Source organism: Telmatherina bonti (genome assembly GCF_933228915.1).
Source record: "Telmatherina bonti genome assembly, chromosome: 7".
NCBI classification, from domain to species: domain Eukaryota; kingdom Metazoa; phylum Chordata; class Actinopteri; order Atheriniformes; family Telmatherinidae; genus Telmatherina; species Telmatherina bonti.
Genome location: NC_136625.1, coordinates 37,863,045 through 37,885,523, shown reverse-complemented (window position 1 = coordinate 37,885,523; position 22,479 = coordinate 37,863,045). Strand labels below are relative to the sequence as shown.

Genomic DNA, 22,479 nt, shown 5'->3' with positions numbered 1-22,479 from the left:
ACATTTTAAATACATTAAATGAGTGAATAAATAAAAGATGTGAATGAGGTTAAATATAATTTACTCCTTTTCCTCCAGATATTTCCGGTTGTCATCACATCTTCAGACGATTAAATCTAAACTTCTGGATGAAATGATGGAGCTTGTTTGCAGTAAAACATGTCTTATGTTGTCACATAGCTGCTCCGAGACCAGATGTGTGGTCTGGACCTGGACTAAGACGGGTCTGGTCTCGTAGCTGCTCCGAGACCAGATGAGTGGTCTGGACCTGGACTAAGACGGGTCTGGTCTCGTAGCTGCTCCGAGACCAGATGAGTGGTCTGGACCTGGACTAAGACGGGTCTGGTGTCTGCATAAAGAGTCGGATGTGATGAAAAGATTTCTCACCGTTTACAACTTGACCAAACAGCTGCTCTGGTGTGTCTCCGAAGAAAGGAACACAACCCACCAGAAACTCATACAGGATTATCCCCATGGCCCACCAGTCCACTGGTTTCCCGTAACCCTGCCTCAAGATCACCTCAGGAGCGATATACTCCGGAGTCCCGTACACCTGCATCCGACACACGAGAGGCTGTAGAGAGAGAGAGGCGGGAAGGAAGCGATGTGGGCGAGACCAACCTGCTTGTCGATGAATTCTCTGGCGTCCTTCTCGATGTGTCCCTCATACAGGTTGGTGGTCATGTTCATCAGACCGATCTTAGACAGACCAAAGTCCGTCAGCTTAATGTGTCCCATGGAGGTGATTAACAAACTACACGGGAAGGAAACACACGCATCAAACACGACTCAACACACACACTTTCACTGGAAACAGGCAGTTGCAACTGACTTGTCAGGTTTCAGGTCTCGGTGTACGATCCCATAGTTGTGAAGGTACTCTAAAGCCAGGACGGTCTCTGCAAAATACATCCGGGCCATGTCTACAGGGAGCGGACCGATGTTCTTCAACAGGTTGGCACAGTCCCCACCTAAAGAACACGTCAGAGACAGTAAAACACACATGTAAGCTCAACGCACTGATTTATAAATACCAGCAGGTTTTATTCCCAGTAGAGGATGTCTGCACCCATCCTTGTCTTGTGCCTACAGAGATTCCTTCTAATTCTCATTTTTCTTAAATTGCTCGACGGTGTTTAGATCCAGTTTGTCGCATGTTGGTGAAGTTCTGTCCACCTGACACTCTTACATGCTCCTTTTATACCCAGTCATGTTACCGACCTGTTCCCAGTTCAACCAGTCACGTTACCGACCTGTTCCCAGTTCAACCAGTCACGTTACCGACCTGTTCCCAGTTCAACCAGTCATGTTACCGACCTGTTCCCAGTTCAACCAGTCACGTTACCGACCTGTTCCCAGTTCAACCAGTCCTGTTACCGACCTGTTTCCAGTTCAACCAGTCACGTTACCGACCTGTTCCCAGTTCAACCAGTCACGTTACCGACCTGTTCCCAGTTCAACCAGTCACGTTACCGACCTGTTCCCAGTTCAACCAGTCACGTTACCGACCTGTTCCCAGTTCAACCAGTCACGTTACCGACCTGTTCCCAGTTCAACCAGTCCTGTTACCGACCTGTTCCCAGTTCAACCAGTCCTGTTACCGACCTGTTCCCAGTTCAACCAGTCACGTTACCGACCTGTTCCCAGTTCAACCAGTCACGTTACCGACCTGTTCCCAGTTCAACCAGTCACGTTACCGACCTGTTCCCAGTTCAACCAGTCACGTTACCGACCTGTTCCCAGTTCAACCAGTCCTGTTACCGACCTGTTCCCAGTTCAACCAGTCCTGTTACCGACCTGTTCCCAGTTCAACCAGTCCTGTTACCGACATGTTCCCAGTTCAACCAGTCCTGTTACCGACCTGTTCCCAGTTCAACCAGTCACGTTACCGACCTGTTCCCAGTTCAACCAGTCCTGTTACCGACCTGTTCCCAGTTCAACCAGTCCTGTTACCGACCTGTTCCCAGTTCAACCAGTCCTGTTACCGACCTGTTCCCAGTTCAACCAGTCACGTTACCGACATGTTCCCAGTTCAACCAGTCCTGTTACCGACCTGTTCCCAGTTCAACCAGTCCTGTTACCGACATGTTCCCAGTTCAACCAGTCCTGTTACCGACCTGTTCCCAGTTCAACCAGTCCTGTTACCGACATGTTCCCAGTTCAACCAGTCCTGTTACCGACCTGTTCCCAGTTCAACCAGTCACGTTACCGACCTGTTCCCAGTTCAACCAGTCCTGTTACCGACCTGTTCCCAGTTCAACCAGTCCTGTTACCGACCTGTTCCCAGTTCAACCAGTCCTGTTACCGACCTGTTCCCAGTTCAACCAGTCCTGTTACCGACCTGTTCCCAGTTCAACCAGTCCTGTTACCGACCTGTTCCCAGTTCAACCAGTCCTGTTACCGACCTGTTCCCAGTTCAACCAGTCCTGTTACCGACCTGTTCCCAGTTCAACCAGTCCTGTTACCGACCTGTTCCCAGTTCAACCAGTCCTGTTACCGACCTGTTCCCAGTTCAACCAGTCCTGTTACCGACCTGTTCCCAGTTCAACCAGTCCTGTTACCGACATGTTCCCAGTTCAACCAGTCCTGTTACCGACCTGTTCCCAGTTCAACCAGTCCTGTTACCGACCTGTTCCCAGTTCAACCAGTCCTGTTACCGACCTGTTCCCAGTTCAACCAGTCCTGTTACCGACCTGTTCCCAGTTCAACCAGTCCTGTTACCGACCTGTTCCCAGTTCAACCAGTCCTGTTACCGACCTGTTCCCAGTTCAACCAGTCCTGTTACCGACCTGTTCCCAGTTCAACCAGTCACGTTACCGACATGTTCCCAGTGGGACTGTGGTCCTTGGGGGGGTTGTGGTTCCGGGGGGGACTGTGGTCCTGGCCTGTGGGAACTGGGAATCAGACCGCCGGTGTGTGCAGGGGGAACCTACCCTCCACGTACTCCATGACCATGCAGAAGTGGCGCCGCGTCTCAAACGAGCAGAACATGGAAACCACGAAGGGGTTTTCGGCGAAGGTGAGGATGTCCCGCTCCACGAAGACCTGCTGGATCTGGTTCCTCAGAATCAGGTTCTGCCGGTTGATCTTCTTCATGGCGAAGCGCTGGCGGGTCTCCGTGTGGCGGACCAGATACACGGCTCTGCGGGGCAGGAAGGTAGACGGCGAGCAGAGTTAGACACAGAGCAACACGTCTCTCTGGCGTCTGTCAGGCGCCGTCTCACCCGTAGGCGCCGTTGCTAATCAGCTTTATGGTGTCGAAGTCGCTCTCCAGCGGTTTCCTGCGGGGAAGCACGCAGCCCGCTCTGCTCTGAACACATCCAGAAACAAGCGATGAAGCTGCAGGAAACGCTGCTTCCATCCTGACCAGGAGCCCTCACACAGCTTACCTGCACAGGTGTGGCCTCTCCAGAGTCATCTGATTCCCTGCTCGCTGACCTCTGACATGGACTGGTCTGCTCCAGGTGGACCATCTCTGTGGAGGCAGAGGAGACACCTCGTCAGGCTGCGTCTCGCTCCGTCTTCTCCTGGCGCACCGAGGAGAAGACGGGAACGTTGTTTCAGCCGGGTGGAGTCCGCTGTGCTGCACTCAGAGCCACAACGGAAACCGCCGACCAGGAGCGTCGCTCACACTGCAGGCTGGTTTCTTACATAAAACACGAAGAAACGCTGAGTCATCTCTAACACCTGGCCAGCATGACGCAGCGTTTCAACACAAACAACAGCATCAGCACGCAAACAGAAGAGGAAATGAGAAAGTTTCTGCACCTTCCAGTGGATCTCTGGTGAGGCCGAGCTGGCGGATGATGTAGCGGGGAATGTCGGTCTTGATGCCCTGACCCACCTTGGCTTGACCCTCTGCTGCCTCCAGGCGCTGGTAAAACTCCTCCGGATCAAATTCCTGGAAGAAAGTCAGGAGAGACGTGATGAGCAGTCGGGAAGGACAAAGGTGGGACGTTAGAAGAAGTTTACAGGATTCTAACATCCTGTCCTGACATGGAGGCAGCAGCTGGAATCCTGGTGGCTACAAGCATCATCATCATCATCATCAGCAACCTGCAGCTGGTTCACACCAACCGGCAACCTCCGGCAGTTAAAAGTGAAGCCTTTCCAAAGTACATAAAACTGCAGTTCCCCCTCCATCCACTAGGGGCTGCAAAACAGAGCAAATCCCCATAGACTCCCATGTTAAACAGACCAACTTCACAGCAGAAATAAACATGTTTACAGCAGGAATAAACATGTTTACAGCCTGGTTCAAAAATCTATTTTAGGTTTAATAGGTCAGGTTTACCTTCATGACAACTGTGGGGGGAGTGGATTTTTTTCTAACTCGCCCGTTTAAAAGTAATTTAATCTCAAAGTTCAGCATATTTAGGGGCGTGTCCTTTTGATTGACAGGTACCCGATCTCCCGCTTCAAGTAAGAAGAACATAGAACAACCGTGGTTTTTAACCGGTTAACAACGTGACTTAGCTTTAGCCCGCTTACCTCCGTTAGCTGGTTAGCTGCTGTTATCTCCGGGTTAGCTCGGTTAGCTCTTAGCTACAGAAAGCTCGGAGTTCGCTCGATGTCAATCATCCACCATGACGCTCACAGCCCCCCTCTCAGCTCCACCTCTTTGCCCATATTTGTATTTTCTGGGAGAGACGACACGAATGCCCCTGCCAAGATGGTGATGGTAGGAACCGCCCACCGAGCTTCAATTCAGCTCTTCAGAAACCTACGGGTGACGTCACGGAGGCTCCGCCCATCTCTACATACAGTCTATGGTCCACACACTGCAGTGTAGGAGTGACAGACTGACTGCATGCAGAGAGAAACAGGTGCTACTCGGGATGTTTTCTGAAAACCCTGAAGCCCAGCTTCATTTTTCATAACCTCTCAAAAGTAACGGAGAGGAAGCAGCTGCATGGAGCAGCCTGATAACAGCCTGCTGGAGGGAAGACTGATGGAAACGAGGAGATAAGGAAGTTTTTAGACAAAGTACTGAGACAGAATCACACCACCACCAGCTGTGATGAAACGGAGGATGATTCAGGTGTCTGCTGGTTTGGTAGATGCTAGCTTAGTCATTTTAATGACGACAACATGATGTTACGTACAAGGCTATGAGGGATGAGTCTGTGAGTCTATCCCAGCAATCACTGGGCGAGAGGCAGGTATACCCGGGACAGGTCACCAGTACATCACGGAGAGACAACAACAATGTAGAGGAACCGATTCCCCTAACATGCATGTGTTCGGACGGTAGGAAGCCGCAGAGAACCCATGGATACACGGGGAGAACATGGTTCCAACTCTCTAATCCCAGGCTTAAACCAGTTATCTTCCTGCTGTGAGGCTGCAGTGCGAACCACATTCATGTCTGACGTCATCACTAGACATCAATCACCAACATGAGTAGGCCTGTTATTACTGCAGAAACTAGCATTAGCAGCACGCCACCAGTATGTCAGAGTCACCTGGTACGACTTACTGACGCTGCGTGATGGAGCACGTGTTACGTGATGCTTACTGAGGCTTACCAAACATTCCAGCAGCCTGGCAGGTCTGGAGATGATGATGAGAATCTTCTTCACCAGTTTGGTGATGATGGTCACCTCCTCACTCTCTGAGCGCTCGTACGCCTGTTTGGGACAAAAAGACAGATTCAGTTTGTGACTGAAAACACCTGCGAGAGGTTAGTTCCAGTTGTTTCCAGAAACTAGTCCAGTCTAGACATGACGTCTCTATAGAGACATATCTCCGCGGAAACGCCACGTCTGCGCGGAGACGTCAAGTCTGCGCGGAAACGCCACGTCTGCGCGGAGACGCCGCGTCTGCGCGGAGACGTCGCGTCTGCGCGGAAACGTCATGTGATTGAGTTTTGAGCATTAATAAACTTGTAGCTCATTCTGGGGTTTCTGGGAAGATCATATAAGGAGTCATTTGGGCTGCTTCTATGTAAAAACACAAAATGCTGACACCGTTACTAAGCAGTGAACTAAACACGAGCGAATCAAAGAGACAGATTCAGTTCAGTGTTCCAGCTGTAGACGATGTCCCTGAAGGGCTCGGTGGGGTTTTACTGGGGACTAACACTGACTGGAGGGATGAACGACGAGCCAAACAGACTAAATGATGTCCAGAGTTTCATACCCACCTCATGCAGCAGCTTCTCCAGCTTCTCCTGCAGCTCCATGAAGTACCTGGAGGTGACCAGGCCATTCTGCGACTTGTCCAGACAGTCTCTGGCCAGCTCTACCAGCTGGTGCTGGATGAAGCCCAGCACGCCATCCGCCAGGGGCAGAGCCGTGTCTGGAGAGCACTCTGAAATGACGTCCAGCAGGCGACCCTCCATCTGAGCCGTTGCCTAGGAAACCAACATGGACGAGCTGGTTATGACGGAAGTTAAAATCTCTGGTCCTCTCGGTTTCTGAACAGCAACCTCACCTTCGGGAAGCGTTCTTTGTAGACATGATTCATCATAACGATCTCGTTGTCGAATGACCCACAAGTCCGTCCGGGGCTGCAGAGAACACGATGGATCAGAAACATATGAACACGTGTGCTTCATCTCTAACGGAGCAATAGACAACAGATGGTGCCGACAAAACACATTTCCATCTGTACCAGTCCAGCTGTCGGTATCTCACCGTTCACCATCCGTTCAGCTTACAACGAACACCAGCTGTAAACCTTAACCTTTCACATTTTAATGCTTTTCTCAGCAGAAACTACCAAACATTCAACAAAAGGATTTAAGATCTTCCCTTTAAATGGCAGTTTTATTACTTCATGTCGCTGTTTTTAAAGCAAAAATGTCAAATTATGTCGAATCAAACCCACATTTTTAATCTAAAGCTTTTACAGAATACAACTGCATGGTGTGGCGTTTTATTTTCTACACAAACAGCTAGATGTCCCAAATTCCAGCCAAGTCTGTGCTTTTATCAGGCCTACAGTTACAGTGATCAAATTTGTGAAGTTCAGTGAAAACAATGTCCGAACGGAGATAAAAATGTGACCAAACAGACAAAAATGTTCACTATGATGCACAAGCTTTGATGTTCTGAACACAGATCCCAGATCTGCATCTGTGTCCTTAAATCCCTGGAGAATGTTCCACCAGACCATCACCATGACAACCCAGAAGCAGTCTGACATTTACAGAAGATCACTGAACGTGTCAGAAGCTCTGAAATCACAAACTTGTCAATCAGTGAATCTGATATCTGTGATTGGCCAAGCGCCGCCTGCGCCGAACCGCCCACGCCGAACCGCCCGCCGCCTGCGCCGAACCGCCCGCGCCGAACCGCCCTCGCCGAACAGCCCGCCGCCTGCGCCGAACCGCCCACGCCGAACCGCCCACCGCCTGCGCCAAACCGCCCGCCTTACTATGTCTGACTGAGGACAACCGTTGCACACGCCGCCTCCTTATTGGGTAATTCTGGAACAACTGTGACACCTGTCAATCAATCATTTGTTGTTTTGCGCCACATGTTTATTTCTAACAGAGAGCACAGCTGTTAGGATCCCAGCAGGACGATATTCCCTGCTGCTGGATAGAGGTCTCCTACCCAGCGTGGCCCGGCGTGGCCCGGCATGGCCCGGCATGGCCCACTAGTACAGTAGTGGTTATATTATAACCCAGAAATGACACGGTGGCGTTTCCCAGATCCAGGGATGTCATTTCCCCTCCATGCTCTCAGGCCAGTATTTACTCTGACTGATCCTACGTGAAAGTCTGAGAGACGATTTAAAAGCGCTTGTTTATCAGGGAGGACGCCACTTCATCCTGTTGTCTGGCTGCAGCTGATCCAGGAGCAGCACAGACATAAAACCAGAGTCTCTCTCACAGGATGCATTGAAACAGTTTGTCATGGACTCATACATTCACCGTCTTCTTCATCAGGACCACCAGCACCCGGTCAGACCTCCGTCTTTATTCTTAGTGTGACAGATTGAACAGAGATTTTTCTCCATACTGAAGCATCACACATATGCTGCAGGTGGAGGATGGATAAAACCTTGAGGCCGTCTCCTCATCAGACAACCACTTCATTATTTCATAAAATCTCCATCTGATGTGAGAAATGTTTACCTAACAGCGAGGTGCTGGAAATCTGCACAACTTAAAGCATCAGTACCTGAGGCTGCGAGAGCGCAGCCTGACGGGGGGCGTGTGGTGGGCTGCTTCCTCGTCCGCCACGCTCTCTGTGCTCCGGAAATGTTTGAAGAGGAAGTGGAGATCATCTTGAGTGGGCTGGAGGGGCAGCTGGTGCAATAACTCATGGGAAGAGGACGACTAGGAGGAAAGAGGTAAGATATATTAGAAAAGATATATATTCGATATATAATATATATTAGATATTTACAAGATATATATAATATATATAAGATATATATAATATATATTAGATATAAGAAAAAGACTATATAAATAAGAAAAATGCAGTGCAGGGAGGATAAAATGATACATTAATAAGATATTCAGCCTCTGCCGAGCTTTAAATCCTGTCTGCATGCAGGTGAGTCTTCCTCTGGTATCTAAAACTCTAAATATTTCAGATCAATAAGTTCTGATGCAGCTGGGGTGGAGGTGGTTTAGTGAAGGTAAAAAGCAGGAATATCAACAAATCAGGAAATGTGTGGAAAACAGTTTTGGTTAGATGCTCTTTGGAGATGTTCAGGAATCCCACAGGGATCTGTACTCAGCCCACCTCTTTTCCTTTTAACATGGATGATTCCAGGTTTCATGATGCAGCAGTGTGTATCAACATAAACCTGTCTGCAAGCTGAAGTCTCACATTTAGCTAAAACTGTCAGAATATTGTTGTACTGGTGTGTGTTTCTTCTAATATTTTTTATCCCAAAAGCCAAGACATGAGAGGATGGTGTGCAGATGAGAAAAGACTTGCTCGCTGCTGATCTGTGTGTTATTTCTACAAACTTCTGGTTTCTCTTTATGCTGCTTTATCTATTCATACATTCATTTTATATCATTTTAGCCTCAGAATCTGACAGCTGAGGCTGAAAACATCACGTCTGCATGGAAACATGTCTGACTGGAAACATCACATTTGCCGGAAGATATGTTTGCATGATGACTTGGATTAAAAGATCAATCTGGTTCAACCTGTTTCAATGACAAGAGAGAATGTGTGGTAAAGCAGAGAGAGGAAGCGCAGTGCAGGCTGCATAAAGAGCTCTCTGACAGCAGCGCTGAAAGCGGCGTTGTGTTGGAAGGACTGACCTCACCGTCTCCCTGACATGTGCTCGGACACTGAAAATTAAAACTCTGACGCGGGAACTGGAGGATTGTTTTCTGACCACAAACCACAGCTTCTGGACTGCCTTCCAAGGCAAGAAACTATCTCCAGATAATCGTCATGGAAACCATGAATCAGCTAATGGGTGGAACCAGGATGCAACCAAAAGGAAAAGGAGAGTGGGAAAAATGTGAAAGCATGGATGTGCAGACTGGTCCAGGAGAAAGAAAAGTGGGACTTTCCATCCAGACCTGAGTTTTCTCAGGAATTATTTCCCCTCAAGTCCACGGATTAGAGCAGAAAACCATCAGACATAAATAATCAGTTTGTTGATAGAAAACTGCATCTTAGTTCTGTTAAGAGTCCAGACTCATGTTGGCTTCTATCATGTGACACAATGAGAAACGATGGAGAAACGCATCACATCCTTTTACAGCTGTCTGACTCATGAAAGATGCCAACAGCAGCAAAGCATTCAGACTTTCTGCCCTCCAGCAGCATCAAGTCAAAGAGGTAGCAGAGTTACTGAAGATCAAATGGAAAACAAGCCACAGCGCAGACTCAACAGTCGGATTTCATCTTAAACGCAACCAGTGAATGATTCACTTCATGGACTAAAAGCAGGCTTTATACATGTTTTATTCATTCATTTGGATCCTGCATGAATATAAATAAAACCAGAATTCAATTATTGATAGACCTCGTCTTCTATATTTTCTTTCTAGTGGAATTTAAACAACATACTAGATGATAAACTGAGACATTAAATCATCTGATGGAAACACATCTAAACAGCTTCAACAGGGGCAACAAAGAGTTGGAGCAGATTCTGACTACTAATTAGGTTAAAAGTCAACATGTCAATGAATTGACTGGGTATTGTGGAGGAATCTCTGTATGCATAGGACAAGCTTGTAGCTACAAACTGGATCCAGATCTTTAACTGATACAAAAAATCTTTAGCATCATGCAAGCATACGTTCCACAACCAAGGTCCAGGACAGATGAGCAGCTAGAACCCCACAGCAGGCCAGAATTGGACATTCCTCTCTTAAAACTCCAACAACTGGTCTCCTCACTTCCCAGACATTTACAAACAGTTGTTAAAAGAAAAGGGATGCTAACAATGCTAAATGCCACCTTAAACTACTTTTTACACCTGTTAACATATGCTAACAGTTGCTAACAATGCTAAACACCACCCTGGAACTACTTTATACACCTATTAACACATGCTAACAGCTGCTAATAATGCTCACCACCACCCTGAAGCTTCTTTTACCAGATTCAGAGCAGCTCATATGTCCCATAAGATGATAAACTCTTTGTTTCATCATCTGACATGTTTATCTTCTTCTGAAAAGAAAAGATGGCTAACACAATTCTGCTTTTATTTAGGGTTACACAGAGTCCTAACTTGTTTGGAATAGTGGTGGACTTTCCCTGCACATACTGGGTTCACAGGTAATATCTGAAACTGTACTCAACACAAGCATGCATTTGGTTTTCAGAGTTTTAACTATTCAACAACATAACTTAATTCTACACTTGGACATTTGGAAATTTTATCTCCTACAGTGAGTAACCTGAGATCTACCATCAGCCAATCACTGCAGGGCATTTTAACAGACTGATACTGGGTATGTAACACAGGGACTAACTGCTCCCATGGCAGTGGTTTGGCAAGAGTCTGAATATCTGATTAATAGAAAGGACAGAAAGATCTGTGTGGAGACGGAGGCTCAGCTTACAGAGACTGAGGAACTGGGAGCATTGGTGCAGTATCCAGACGAGGGAATGGACCACCTTCGCTCTGCTCTGCTGAAACATGGACAAAAACAAGACCCTCAGTCCACATCTACACTTTCAAAACTGGTTTCATTAAACCATCTTTTCATGAGGTTTTAATCTGCTGAATCCAGATTTTCTTACCTTTCGTTTCGAGCCAGCTGGCTGCACGTGCGCGGACCGGACAGAGATTAAGACAGGGAGAAGAGATGAAAATTAGACTGTGCGTTATGCTGGTGGCAGAGTCGGTCCGTCTGTCAGGTCTGTCAGCCTGCAGCTGCTTGAACACCCGCCAAGCTGTTATCATGCTGCAGACGCTGAGCTCAAACACTGCAAGGCGACACCCAAGCCGCCGCCACGTCACAAGACCTCAGTCTGCATGTAAATAAGTAAAACTCTGCTTCAAATCATCTCTTCTCCTCTTCCCTTTAGAACAAGAGAGGCCCATTGAGATCCGAGATGACACGGCTGAAAGGAAGGAGACTGGATGCTCCTCCTCTCACTTAGGTCCCAGTCCTGCAGGTTTCCAATGTTTCCCTGCTCCAACACAAAAATCAATGAATCACTGTGCAGAGTTTGATGGGCTGTTGGTTCCACTGAACTGGGGTCAGGTGTGTTGGAGCAGAGAAACAATGAAAACCTGCAGCACTGCTTGCATTGCTATGGTTCTGTGAGGTTCTGTTATGGTTCTAAGAGGCGTGTGTGAGAAACCAGATCCCTACTGGTGTGGTGAAGGTCCAGCTCAGCTCGCTATGCTTCATACTGGGATGCATCTCATCACCTTTTCTTTCCATTTTTATCAGAAATGTACCTTTATTCATCCGCTAACACATAGCTACTCAGCGTTAGCAAAACAGAAGTGGAGCACAGATGTAAAAACCAGTAAACTAGAAGTGGTTACACTCAGCAGCTTCAAGAGACTTCCTGTTTACAGCCGAGGGTGCAGGGTTACCCACAAACGGCCTCGTGACGGGGGGGCACTCAGGCTTGAATGATGTGGAGCCCATGTCCAGCGAAGGGCCCCGGGGCCATTCAGCTTGGATTCTTCATGGAGCATGATCATTTTCCATGTTCCCATGATTTTACACACACGGCTTTGGCTTTCAGAAGCAAAAACCTGATGCTGAGCTGGAATAAACTGCACTAGATACAATTCTCCTTTTACCTTTTTATTCAAATAATGACAAATATTAATCAATTTTTTTTTAAATTACTTTGACTATAAGACAATAAAAAATTTTTTAAAAATGTATAATCAAACATATAATTAAACAATTTTGATTTGATAAAATACAATAACTGTAACATTCATCCTTTCATTCATTTTCCGAACCGCTTATTCCAATTCAGGGTCGCGGGGAAGCTGGAGCCTATCCCAGCCGGCTTTGGGCGACAGGCAGGGTACACCCTGGACAGCTCGCCAGTCCATCGCAGGGCCACACAGAGAGACGAACAACCTAGGGGCAATTTAGAGTGACCAATTAACCTATCATGCATGTGTTTTGGATGGTGGGAGGAAGCCGGAGTACCCGGAGAGAACCCACGCATACAGAGAACATGCAAACTCCACACAGAAAGGCCACTGACCAAACCAGCCAAGGATAGAACCAGCGACCTTCTTGCTGTGAGGCCACAGTGCTAACCACTGCGCCACCGTGCAGCCCCTAACTATAACATAATATACTAATTCAATAAGAAATTAGACAATCTTTTCATCAAATGTTATTAGAAAGAATATAAACCGATTAAACTACCAAATTCTGTAAACAAAACAAAATAAAATTAATTGAATTCAACATGTACATAAATGTGGATAAAACAGCCTTAAAAACAAATTAATTTAAATACTATTTTTAATTGAATAAATAAAAATATTTTAATAGAATAATTTAAAAGAATAATTTCATTCAATTAAATAAAAAATGAATACATAAAATATTAACGGATTAAACTACGATATCTTTTTAAATCAAAACAAAATTTGATTAATAAAAAATGTAAATAAACCTAAATAGCTTTTAAAAAATAAAATAAAAATATAAATAAAAATCTGGGTATGCAAAACATTCCTTTAGGATAATATTTAGTGTATGTTTTTTCACTGACCTAAGTGGTGTGTGACATATTTTCCATCAGTAAAGTGGACGAGCTCTGACGTCTTTGACATAGATCAATATTAAAAGCACTTGATTTACCTTCTAGCAAACTGGAAATTAGCAGAATTGCTGGCAGAGACGTTTCTGGGGCTTTCTGAAGGACTGCTGCCAGCTGGAGAAGCAGAGGGGGGAGAAAAACAAGACAAACTGAATATGGGTCAAAGCTGACGTCGAAACCGCCTTGAAACGTATTTAGACTGACAACGACACGGTACATGAACAACACATTATCAGATAAATAGGTTTTATTTGACAATTGTTCCACCACATCCAGTGCTGATTTGCCTTCCTGTTGGCTTTCCATCATCTCCAACCAGTCTATCCATTCAACAAGACATTCCGGTCCAGACAACTGCTGCTCGCTGGAAATTTTATGTCCTGCAGATCATTCTCTGGAAACCCTAGAAATGATTTTGTGTGAAAATCCCAGTAAATACCGACACCAGCAACCATAAATCCCCTTTCGTCCTCAAATAGACAAAAAAGCAATAAATTGAAGAGGAACTATATTTATAAGCAAATAAAAAAGAAGCCTCAATAATCTCCATTTTTATCTTGACCTGTGTCACTTGTTAGCTGCCCCAAGTGTTAGCCTGCTGATGTCTGGTCCCAACATGGATCATGTCACATGTTAATCATTCTAATGCAGGGTATTATAACCCTTTAATTGGTTTTACTGAAAGGCTCATCATAAAACAATGAAATCCAGCAGTGACTCTATGACATTTGTAACATCATTATTACAACTAAACTGAACAAGAATGTGTCAAACAGCAGGGACTCCAGCTCTTATCACGCCAATCACATATGCTGAGAAGGTCACTAAAGGTCACGTTCTCTCAGGATAAACACCCGCTACACCCTGAGACACTAGCATGTCGTAATGTCAAGTCTAAAGCTGCTGGATGAAGGAATGAGCAGCCTGGAGGAAGCTAGATGAAAAACATGATTATAAGAGAAGCAGTCAGTGGTCCTCAGAGGGAAACTAGCGCTCGTCTTGTGACACACAATAACAAAGCAGGCGCAGCAGGGGGAACATTTACATGACCAAAGCTAAAATTAACCCTGAAATTCATTCAGTCCTCCATAAAGACACGTTACACGGAAAGTAGACCATCATCTGATGCTTGCGTGCCTCCTGGGTGATCAGGTGACATGTGGACGGAGTTTAAGGGAGGGCGACAAGTCCAGATTCGCAGTTTAGCGACTTTCGTTGAGTTTTCCATCCGCTGTCACCTGCCGCCATGTGCACGCTCAGAATGTAAAACAATCAGAGGATTCGGCTGCCTTAAACTTGGCTTCATATAAACAATTATTTGGAATTTCAATGATGCGTGTTTTTTATTCAGACTATTATGACGATGTCTGTTAAAGTGTCGTAGCTGTAAAAGTTTAATCTCACTGAATCAAATAACGACGTTATGTCAAGATTCAGGGACGTTTGTCCAGCAGGTGTTAAACATTTTACTCTCAATCTGATCCAGAACCAGAACCAGTACCAGGAAGGAAAATCCCCACCAGAACCAGGACCAGGAAGGAAAACCTCCACCAGAACCAGTACCAGGAAGGAAAACCTCCACCAGAACCAGTACCAGGAAGGAAAACCCTTCAACAGAACCAGTACCAGGAAGGAAAACCCCACCTGGACCAGAAACAGGAAGGAAAACCCCACCTGGACCAGAAACAGGAAGGAAAACCCCACCTGGACCAGAAACAGGAAGGAAAACCCCACCTGGACCAGAAACAGGAAGGAAAACCCCACCTGGACCAGAAACAGGAAGGAAAACCCCACCTGAACCAGAAACAGGAAGGAAAACCCCACCTGGACCAGAAACAGGAAGGAAAACCCCACCTGAACCAGAAACAGGAAGGAAAACCCCACCTGGACCAGAAACAGGAAGGAAAACCCCACCTGGACCAGTGTGGATGGATAAAATCAACTTAATCTTTTCTAACTATGAATCTTTTAAACTAAACATGATTGTCCTGTTTTGTTATTTTAAATAAACGTACGTTTTTTGTTCTCCTATAAAGGACTAAACTGAATTTACAAAGCATATATCTTTTCTGATTAAATTCCATGATGGTTTAAAGCTGAGGAGTATAGAAATATGGATGGTTGTAGATCTGGTCCTGATTTATGAGAGGTTTTGTACTGATGTCGCCTCTAAAATGTCCATTTCTGCTGGACGCAGGAGTCCGATATGCTTACAGACAGTTTCGTCCATCTCCTCTGTCAGTTACATAATTTGATCCATTTTGAAGATTAGCTGTCCATCATGTTCTGGTCCTACATTCATTTTATATTGATCCACTATCAGATTCCAGATCCATTGATAATGAATCCACATTGTCTTATCTAGTGGTGTTTGCTGCATGTTTGTTCACTTGCAGTGATGAAAAGTTCTTCCTGTTCTGGATGGTAGTATCCAGAATGTTGTTCCTGTTCTGGATGGTAGTATCCGGGACGTTGTTCCTGTTCTGGATGGTAGTATCCAGAATGTTGTTCCTGTTCTGGATGGTAGTATCCGGGACGTTGTTCCTGTTCTGGATGGTAGTATCCGGGACGTTGTTCCTGTTCTGGATGGTAGTATCCATAATGTTGTTCCTGTTCTGGATGGTCGTATCCAGGATGTTGTTACTGTTCTAGATGGTAGTATCCAGAATGTTGTTCCTTTTCTGGATGGTAGTATCACGGACGTTGTTCCTGTTCTGGATGGTAGTATCCAGAATGTTGTTCCTGTTCTGGATGGTAGTATCCGGGACGTTGTTCCTGTTCTGGATGGTAGTATCCAGAATGTTGTTCCTTTTCTGGATGGTAGTATCACGGACGTTGTTCCCGTTCTGGATGGTAGTATCCGGGACGTTGTTCCTGTTCTGGATGGTAGTATCCGGGACGTTGTTCCTGTTCTGGATGGTAGTATCCGGGACGTTGTTCCTGTTCTGGATGGTAGTATCCGGGACGTTGTTCCTGTTCTGGATGGTAGTATCCGGGACGTTGTTCCTGTTCTGGATGGTAGTATCCGGGACGTTGTTCCTGTTCTGGATGGTAGTATCCATAATGTTGTTCCTTTTCTGGATGGTAGTATCACGGACGTTGTTCCCATTCTGGATGGTAGTATCCAGAATGTTGTTCCTGTTCTGGATGGTAGTATCCGGGACGTTGTTCCTGTTCTGGATGGTAGTATCCGGGACGTTGTTCCTGTTCTGGATGGTAGTATCCGGGACGTTGTTCCTGTTCTGGATGGTAGTATCCGGGACGTTGTTCCTGTTCTGGATGGTCGTATCCAGAATGTTGTTCCTGTTCTGGATGGTCGTATCCAGGATGTTGTTACTGTTCTGGATGGTAGTATCCAGAATGTTGTTCCTTTTCTGGATGGTAGTATCACGGACGTTGTTCCCATTCTGGATGGTAGTATCCAGAATGTTGTTCCTGTTCTGGATGGTAGTATCCGGGACGTTGTTCCTGTTCTGGATGGTCGTATCCAGAATGTTGTTCCTGTTCTGGATGGTCGTATCCAGGATGTTGTTACTGTTCTGGATGGTAGTATCCAGAATGTTGTTCCTTTTCTGGATGGTAGTATCACGGACGTTGTTCCCATTCTGGATGGTAGTATCCAGAATGTTGTTCCTGTTCTGGATGGTAGTATCACGGACGTTGTTCCTGTTCTGGATGGTAGTATCGCGGAAGTTGTTCCTGTTCTGGATGGTAGTATCACGGACGTTGTTCCTGTTCTGGATGGTAGTATCACGGACGTTGTTCCTGTTCTGGATGGTAGTATCACGGACGTTGTTCCTGTTCTGGATGGTAGTATCCAGGACGTTGTTCCTGTTCTGGATGGTAGTATCCAGGACGTTGTTCCTGTTCTGGATGGTAGTATCCAGGACGTTGTTCCTGTTCTGGATGGTAGTATCACAGACTTTGTTCCTGTTTTGGATGGTAGTATCCAGTACGTTGTTCATGTTCTGGATGGTAGTATCCAGTATGTTGTTCCTGTTCTGGATGGTAGTATCCAGAATATTGTTCCTGTTCTGGATGGTAGTATCCAGAATGTTGTTCCTGCTCTGGATGGTAGTATCACGGACGTCGTTCCTGTTCTGGATGGTAGTATCCAGAATGTTGTTCCTGTTCTGGATGGTAGTATCACGGACGTTGTTCCTGTTCTGGATGGTAGTATCACAGACTTTGTTCCTGTTTTGGATGGTAGTATCCAGTACGTTGTTCATGTTCTGGATGGTAGTATCCAGTATGTTGTTCCTGTTCTGGATGGTAGTATCCAGAATATTGTTCCTGTTCTGGATGGTAGTATCCAGAATGTTGTTCCTGCTCTGGATGGTAGTATCACGGACGTCGTTCCTGTTCTGGATGGTAGTATCCAGAATGTTGTTCCTGTTCTGGATGGTAGTATCACGGACGTTGTTCCTGTTCTGGATGGTAGTATCCAGTACGTTGTTCCTGTTCTGGATGGTAGTATCCAGAATATTGTTCCTGTTCTGGATGGTAGTATCCAGAATGTTGTTCCTGCTCTGGATGGTAGTATCACGGACGTCGTTCCTGTTCTGGATGGTAGTATCCAGAATGTTGTTCCTGTTCTGGATGGTAGTATCACGGACGTTGTTCCTGTTCTGGATGGTAGTATCCAGCATGTTGTTCCCATTCTGGATGGTAATATCCAGAATGTTGCCAGGATCCACATCTATCTTTTATATTTCTATTGTGGATATTCGCACACCCCAAGAAAATGGCGCAAGTACGGTATAGAGCACTATGTAGGGAATAGTGTAGACATTCGGATACAGACCAGGATTTTTTTTCACAGAACTAATCAAGATTATTCTGAATAATTCATTTCCATCACTATAAATGTGTGAAATCATGTCATTAAAAACAACCAAACAGCAGAAAAACAAACTGAAGCATGACACAGGTACCTGTGGTCAGAGGGAGAGGTGACAACGGTCGTGACAGCGTGGGTGACGGGGTCCCAACCCCCAAAGGCCTCTTGTTGTTACGGGAACTGTAACAAGAAACAAACAAACAAAACTGTTAATCTCCACTGAAAACTTAAAGTTGTTTACATGTTAGAAGCAAACAACAATCAACCTACAATTATGATAATCTGACATTTTTATAATCTAATAGTCATTTCTTAAAACTTGAAAGCCTTCTTTTTTTTTTTTTTTTTTACTGTTTTTAACATGATGTTTCCATGGAGACACAATGTTGCAGACAATGTTTCCACGGAGACATGATGTTTCCACGCAGACGTGATGTTTCCACGCAGACGTGATGTTTCCATGGAGGTATCGACGTGACGTCTCCATGCAGACGTGTTTAAGGATTAAAACCACACGTATTGTGTGTATTTCTACATGACAGGATGAAGAGAGCGTAGACGCTCCACTTTTACAGCCGCTGTCATTCAGATCACAGTTTGTCTGTGTTTTTCCCGTGTCCCGCGTGAAGCTGGGAGTAATCCCATCATCCTGGTGATGTGTCCTCCTCGTCAATAACGCTGCCTGACATTTCTGGGTTGATGCTGAGGCAGATTCTCAGACTACGTGGATCCATTCCAAAGCAGCAGACATGACTTTACCCGACAACTCTCCACAAAATAAACAAAACCTCTTCTCTGATAATGCAGCCCGATCATAACACATACATGTAGGCAGCGCTGCATGACGGCGTTGCCACATGAGCATGTTCCCACCAGCTAACTCCCATTAGCAGCGATTAGTGCCAACAGTGCAGCCTTGTTTAGATCCTGCAGGCATGACGACTTCAGTCCGTCCAGGATTTAAACATCACCTCCACACATAATCACTAGCATGTGTAATCAGGTAAACTACATGACATGCTAATCAAAGACAAAGGCAGAGCTTCCTGGAAGTTTAAACTTCTTTACATCCATACAGATCAGGACGGAAGGTAAAAGATGCCATAATCAATAATAAAACCAGCGTCAGGTCTCTGAAGACATGGAGAGTCCCTGCACATCCACCGCTACAATCTATACATTTATCACATCTCTGGAGGGAAAAGTGCCACGATGAGGGACATACACAGCTAATGTGTTTCAGTCATTTACATTGGAAATATATACATGATTAAACTATTAAACATTGCGTTACGTTGTTTCATTTTACGTAAAAACATATCATTCAGATGAACTGTCTTTCTTCTTCTTCTGGATATTTTTGTGTTTTATTGACAGCATTTAACATGTAAAACCTAAACAGAAAAGTACTGATGTGTCCGAGTTTTCCTGCCGACGCATCGTTAGCTCCGGATCGACTCATACATTCTAGTTTGTGAATGTGCAGGAAATAATCTGCATTAGGGCTGGGCGATATGACCATATGTATCGTCTGGATGATAGAAAATGTCTATAGTTTCACATGAGGTTCTATCGTTTTCGCCACCATAAGCTGCTTTACTGCTGTATTTTACATCAAGACGCGCTTTACGGCACGCTGCAATAAATAAACATGTAGGAAGACGGTAGCAGACGTGTTTCAGAGGATAATTCACTAAAAGATGAGCAGCCAACCCAAACTGATGATCTTGTTCCTAAAGGAGGGAAATTTCTGTCTGAATGTGGTTTGGATATAAAAAGAGCGACGTGGAACCGACAGACTAGCTCACAGTCCCAACAACGGACTCCGACACAACTAACTCATTTTATCACCTGGAATCAGGATAAAGAATACAGAATAAAGAATAGAGTCAATAAAAGCAGCAAAAGCAGCGTCAAGTGGAGACAAAAGCTCAGAATAAACTCCAGACCAAACGCTGCAGCAGGTATTTACCTGTGGAACGTCATACGGCCATAGTTCCCCCAGATGGAAGGAGATCACTGCTGCTGTTGCCTAGCAACATCTGATACATAACTGATGACTGACACAACATTACACAGTTTTATATGGTTATTTATATCGTTATGGGGGTATAATAAGATGAGCTGAATCTGCATATGAGGTTTTGGTCGTATCCCTCAGCCCTAATCTGCATGAGTGTAAAAAAGATTTTTATCGATGATCGATGTATCGATCAATCTATCTATCCCCAATATTAATGAGAGATTTCACAAGTTATTGCTGTAGTCAACATATCAGTGACAAAATTAAATATGAATTTAATCATTTGATTTACTTGTAACATATTTCATTATATATTTGAATAATTACATTTTCTCAAATTGTTTATTGATAATTTTATTAATCTATTGTTTAGTTAATATTCAATAAATTTATGGCACATATAAACATTTAATGATAAAGAGAAATAAACATCAAATATACGTTACACATATTTTATTCAGTAAATCTATTTACTATTTGCAAACTGACAAATGATATTAGATTAACAAAAAATTTATTTTCATTTTATTTTCTGACATGTTTATTAAGTTAAATATTAGATTAATATTTATTCAGTGCTTTATTCTTTATCTTGACAAACTCGTGTTACATTTACACACGATATAATAATTTATGAATTTATTGTTAAATATTTTAGAACACCAAATTGATTTACAATATTGTTAACGACACATCCAGGTAATTATTTATTTTAATATGTACATTTTCTGTTTTTATAAATGAACGCCATCAAATTAATCACGTCTTTTCATCTTGTCCCTTTCCTGCTTCCGTACGACCACCCCGCTGGCCGCATCGGGGTATCGATCAGCGGGTCTTGCTGTGGTTTTATGCGACAGCAGACAATGCAGCCTGTCTGTGCTTCACACACACGCGCTTGCAGACGCAGACAAGCCTTCAATGTCCACGTTTCCCCGTTGGAAAGAAAAATAGGGCGGATATAGGAAACAGTAAAACCCTGCAGGCTCTTGAACACAACATGTCATTACAGTTGCTGGGCATGAGGCGTTTACGTGCTGTCAATCTCAGGTCCAACATTTAGTCCAAGTAGGACCGTGTTTACTGGATTTAATGATACCTACAGCAGGACAGACGTTTCCTGGGTTTATTAAAGACTGGATGGCATTTATCTCCATATTCTCTGCATATTTTCTGTCCTAATAACTGAAAACGGGTCTCGGTTCGTTACCTTTTCGATCTTTTCATCATGGCCCCAGTCACAAAACTGGTTTTGTAGCTCGGCAACACGGTCCAGTAGTAGTTCTGGTCGGACATGGTGGAGGTGACAGATAAACCGCGATGAAAGGGAGGAATCGGTGTGGTCTGGTTAAAGCAGGAGCGTCATGCTGGACCGTCTCTCCGTCTCCGGACTTCTGGCTGCTGTTAGGCCGGCACGCCGCCGAGTCCAGAGGCGGAAACTGCGCTCAGCGTCGGGTTAAACTGACCCCAGAGCCCCGGCAGGACAGCTCGGTGGTCATGAGAGACAGCAGCAGCCATGTTTCTTCTGCACATTTCCCTCCTATCAGCAGATTCTCCTAAACTTCCCGTCATCCGCGACCAGAAGCAGCATTATGGAGACAAACCTTCGTCAAATTACGGAGTGATACAAACTTTCCAGCGACAGCGCTGTTCGCCCTACTGCGCAGCCGCGACCGCAGGCGCCGCGGGGAGGCGGGGCTAATGACGCCTTCAGGCGCTGTCGGAAAATTGGCTTACATATCACACAAAGCAACTAAGGGATTTTAGACATAATCTGTAAAGATGGAAGGAGCCTCCGGTGAAGCCTATGCGGAAGTGCATAAAACTGCAGTTCCCCCATCATCATCAGGTGCGGCAAAACAGAGCAAATCCCCATAGACATCCATGTTAAAAAGGCCATCTTCACGGCAGAAATAAATATGTTTACAGTCTGGTTCAAAAATACATTTTAGGTTTAATAGGTCAGGTTTACCTTCAGGAAAACTGTGGGGGAAGTGAAGTTTTTTCTAACTCGCCCGTTTAAAAGTAATTTAATCTCGAAGTTCAGCATATTTAGGGGCGTGTCCTTTTGATTGACAGGTACCCAATCTCCCGCTTCAAGTCAGAAAAACGTAGAACAACCGTGGTTTTTAGCCGGTTAACAACGTGACTTAGCTTTAGCCCGCTTACCTCCGTTAGCTGGTTAGCTCCTGTTATCTCCGGGTTAGCTCGGTTAGCTCTTAGCTACAGAAAGCTCGGAGTTTGCTCGATGTCAATCATCCACCATGTATGTATCACAGCCCCCCTCTCAGCTCCACCTCTTTGCCCATATTTGTATTTTCCGGGCGAGACGACACTCATGCCTCTGCCAAGATGGTGATGGTAGGAGCCGCCCACTGAGCTTCAGTTCAGCTCTTCAGAAACCTACGGGTGACGTCACG

General features: G+C 45.2%; 1 protein-coding gene across 1 annotated transcript in view; it reads right to left on the bottom strand.

Moving 5' to 3' along the window:
- The window catches only part of mast3a (microtubule associated serine/threonine kinase 3a), a 42,289-nt gene extending 20,606 nt beyond the window's left edge, over positions 1-21,683 (bottom strand). The window contains 16 exon segments of the mRNA XM_079243567.1: positions 388-553; positions 622-754; positions 833-971; positions 2,934-3,142; positions 3,225-3,310; positions 3,390-3,475; positions 3,769-3,901; positions 5,529-5,630; positions 6,146-6,355; positions 6,436-6,511; positions 8,133-8,290; positions 11,006-11,075; positions 11,187-11,207; positions 13,238-13,310; positions 18,131-18,216; positions 21,270-21,683. Coding sequence (XP_079099693.1) covers positions 388-553; positions 622-754; positions 833-971; positions 2,934-3,142; positions 3,225-3,310; positions 3,390-3,475; positions 3,769-3,901; positions 5,529-5,630; positions 6,146-6,355; positions 6,436-6,511; positions 8,133-8,290; positions 11,006-11,075; positions 11,187-11,207; positions 13,238-13,310; positions 18,131-18,216; positions 21,270-21,355 — 1,834 coding nt within the window. The 5' untranslated portion in view covers positions 21,356-21,683.
- Between the last annotated feature and the right edge of the window lie 796 nt (positions 21,684-22,479).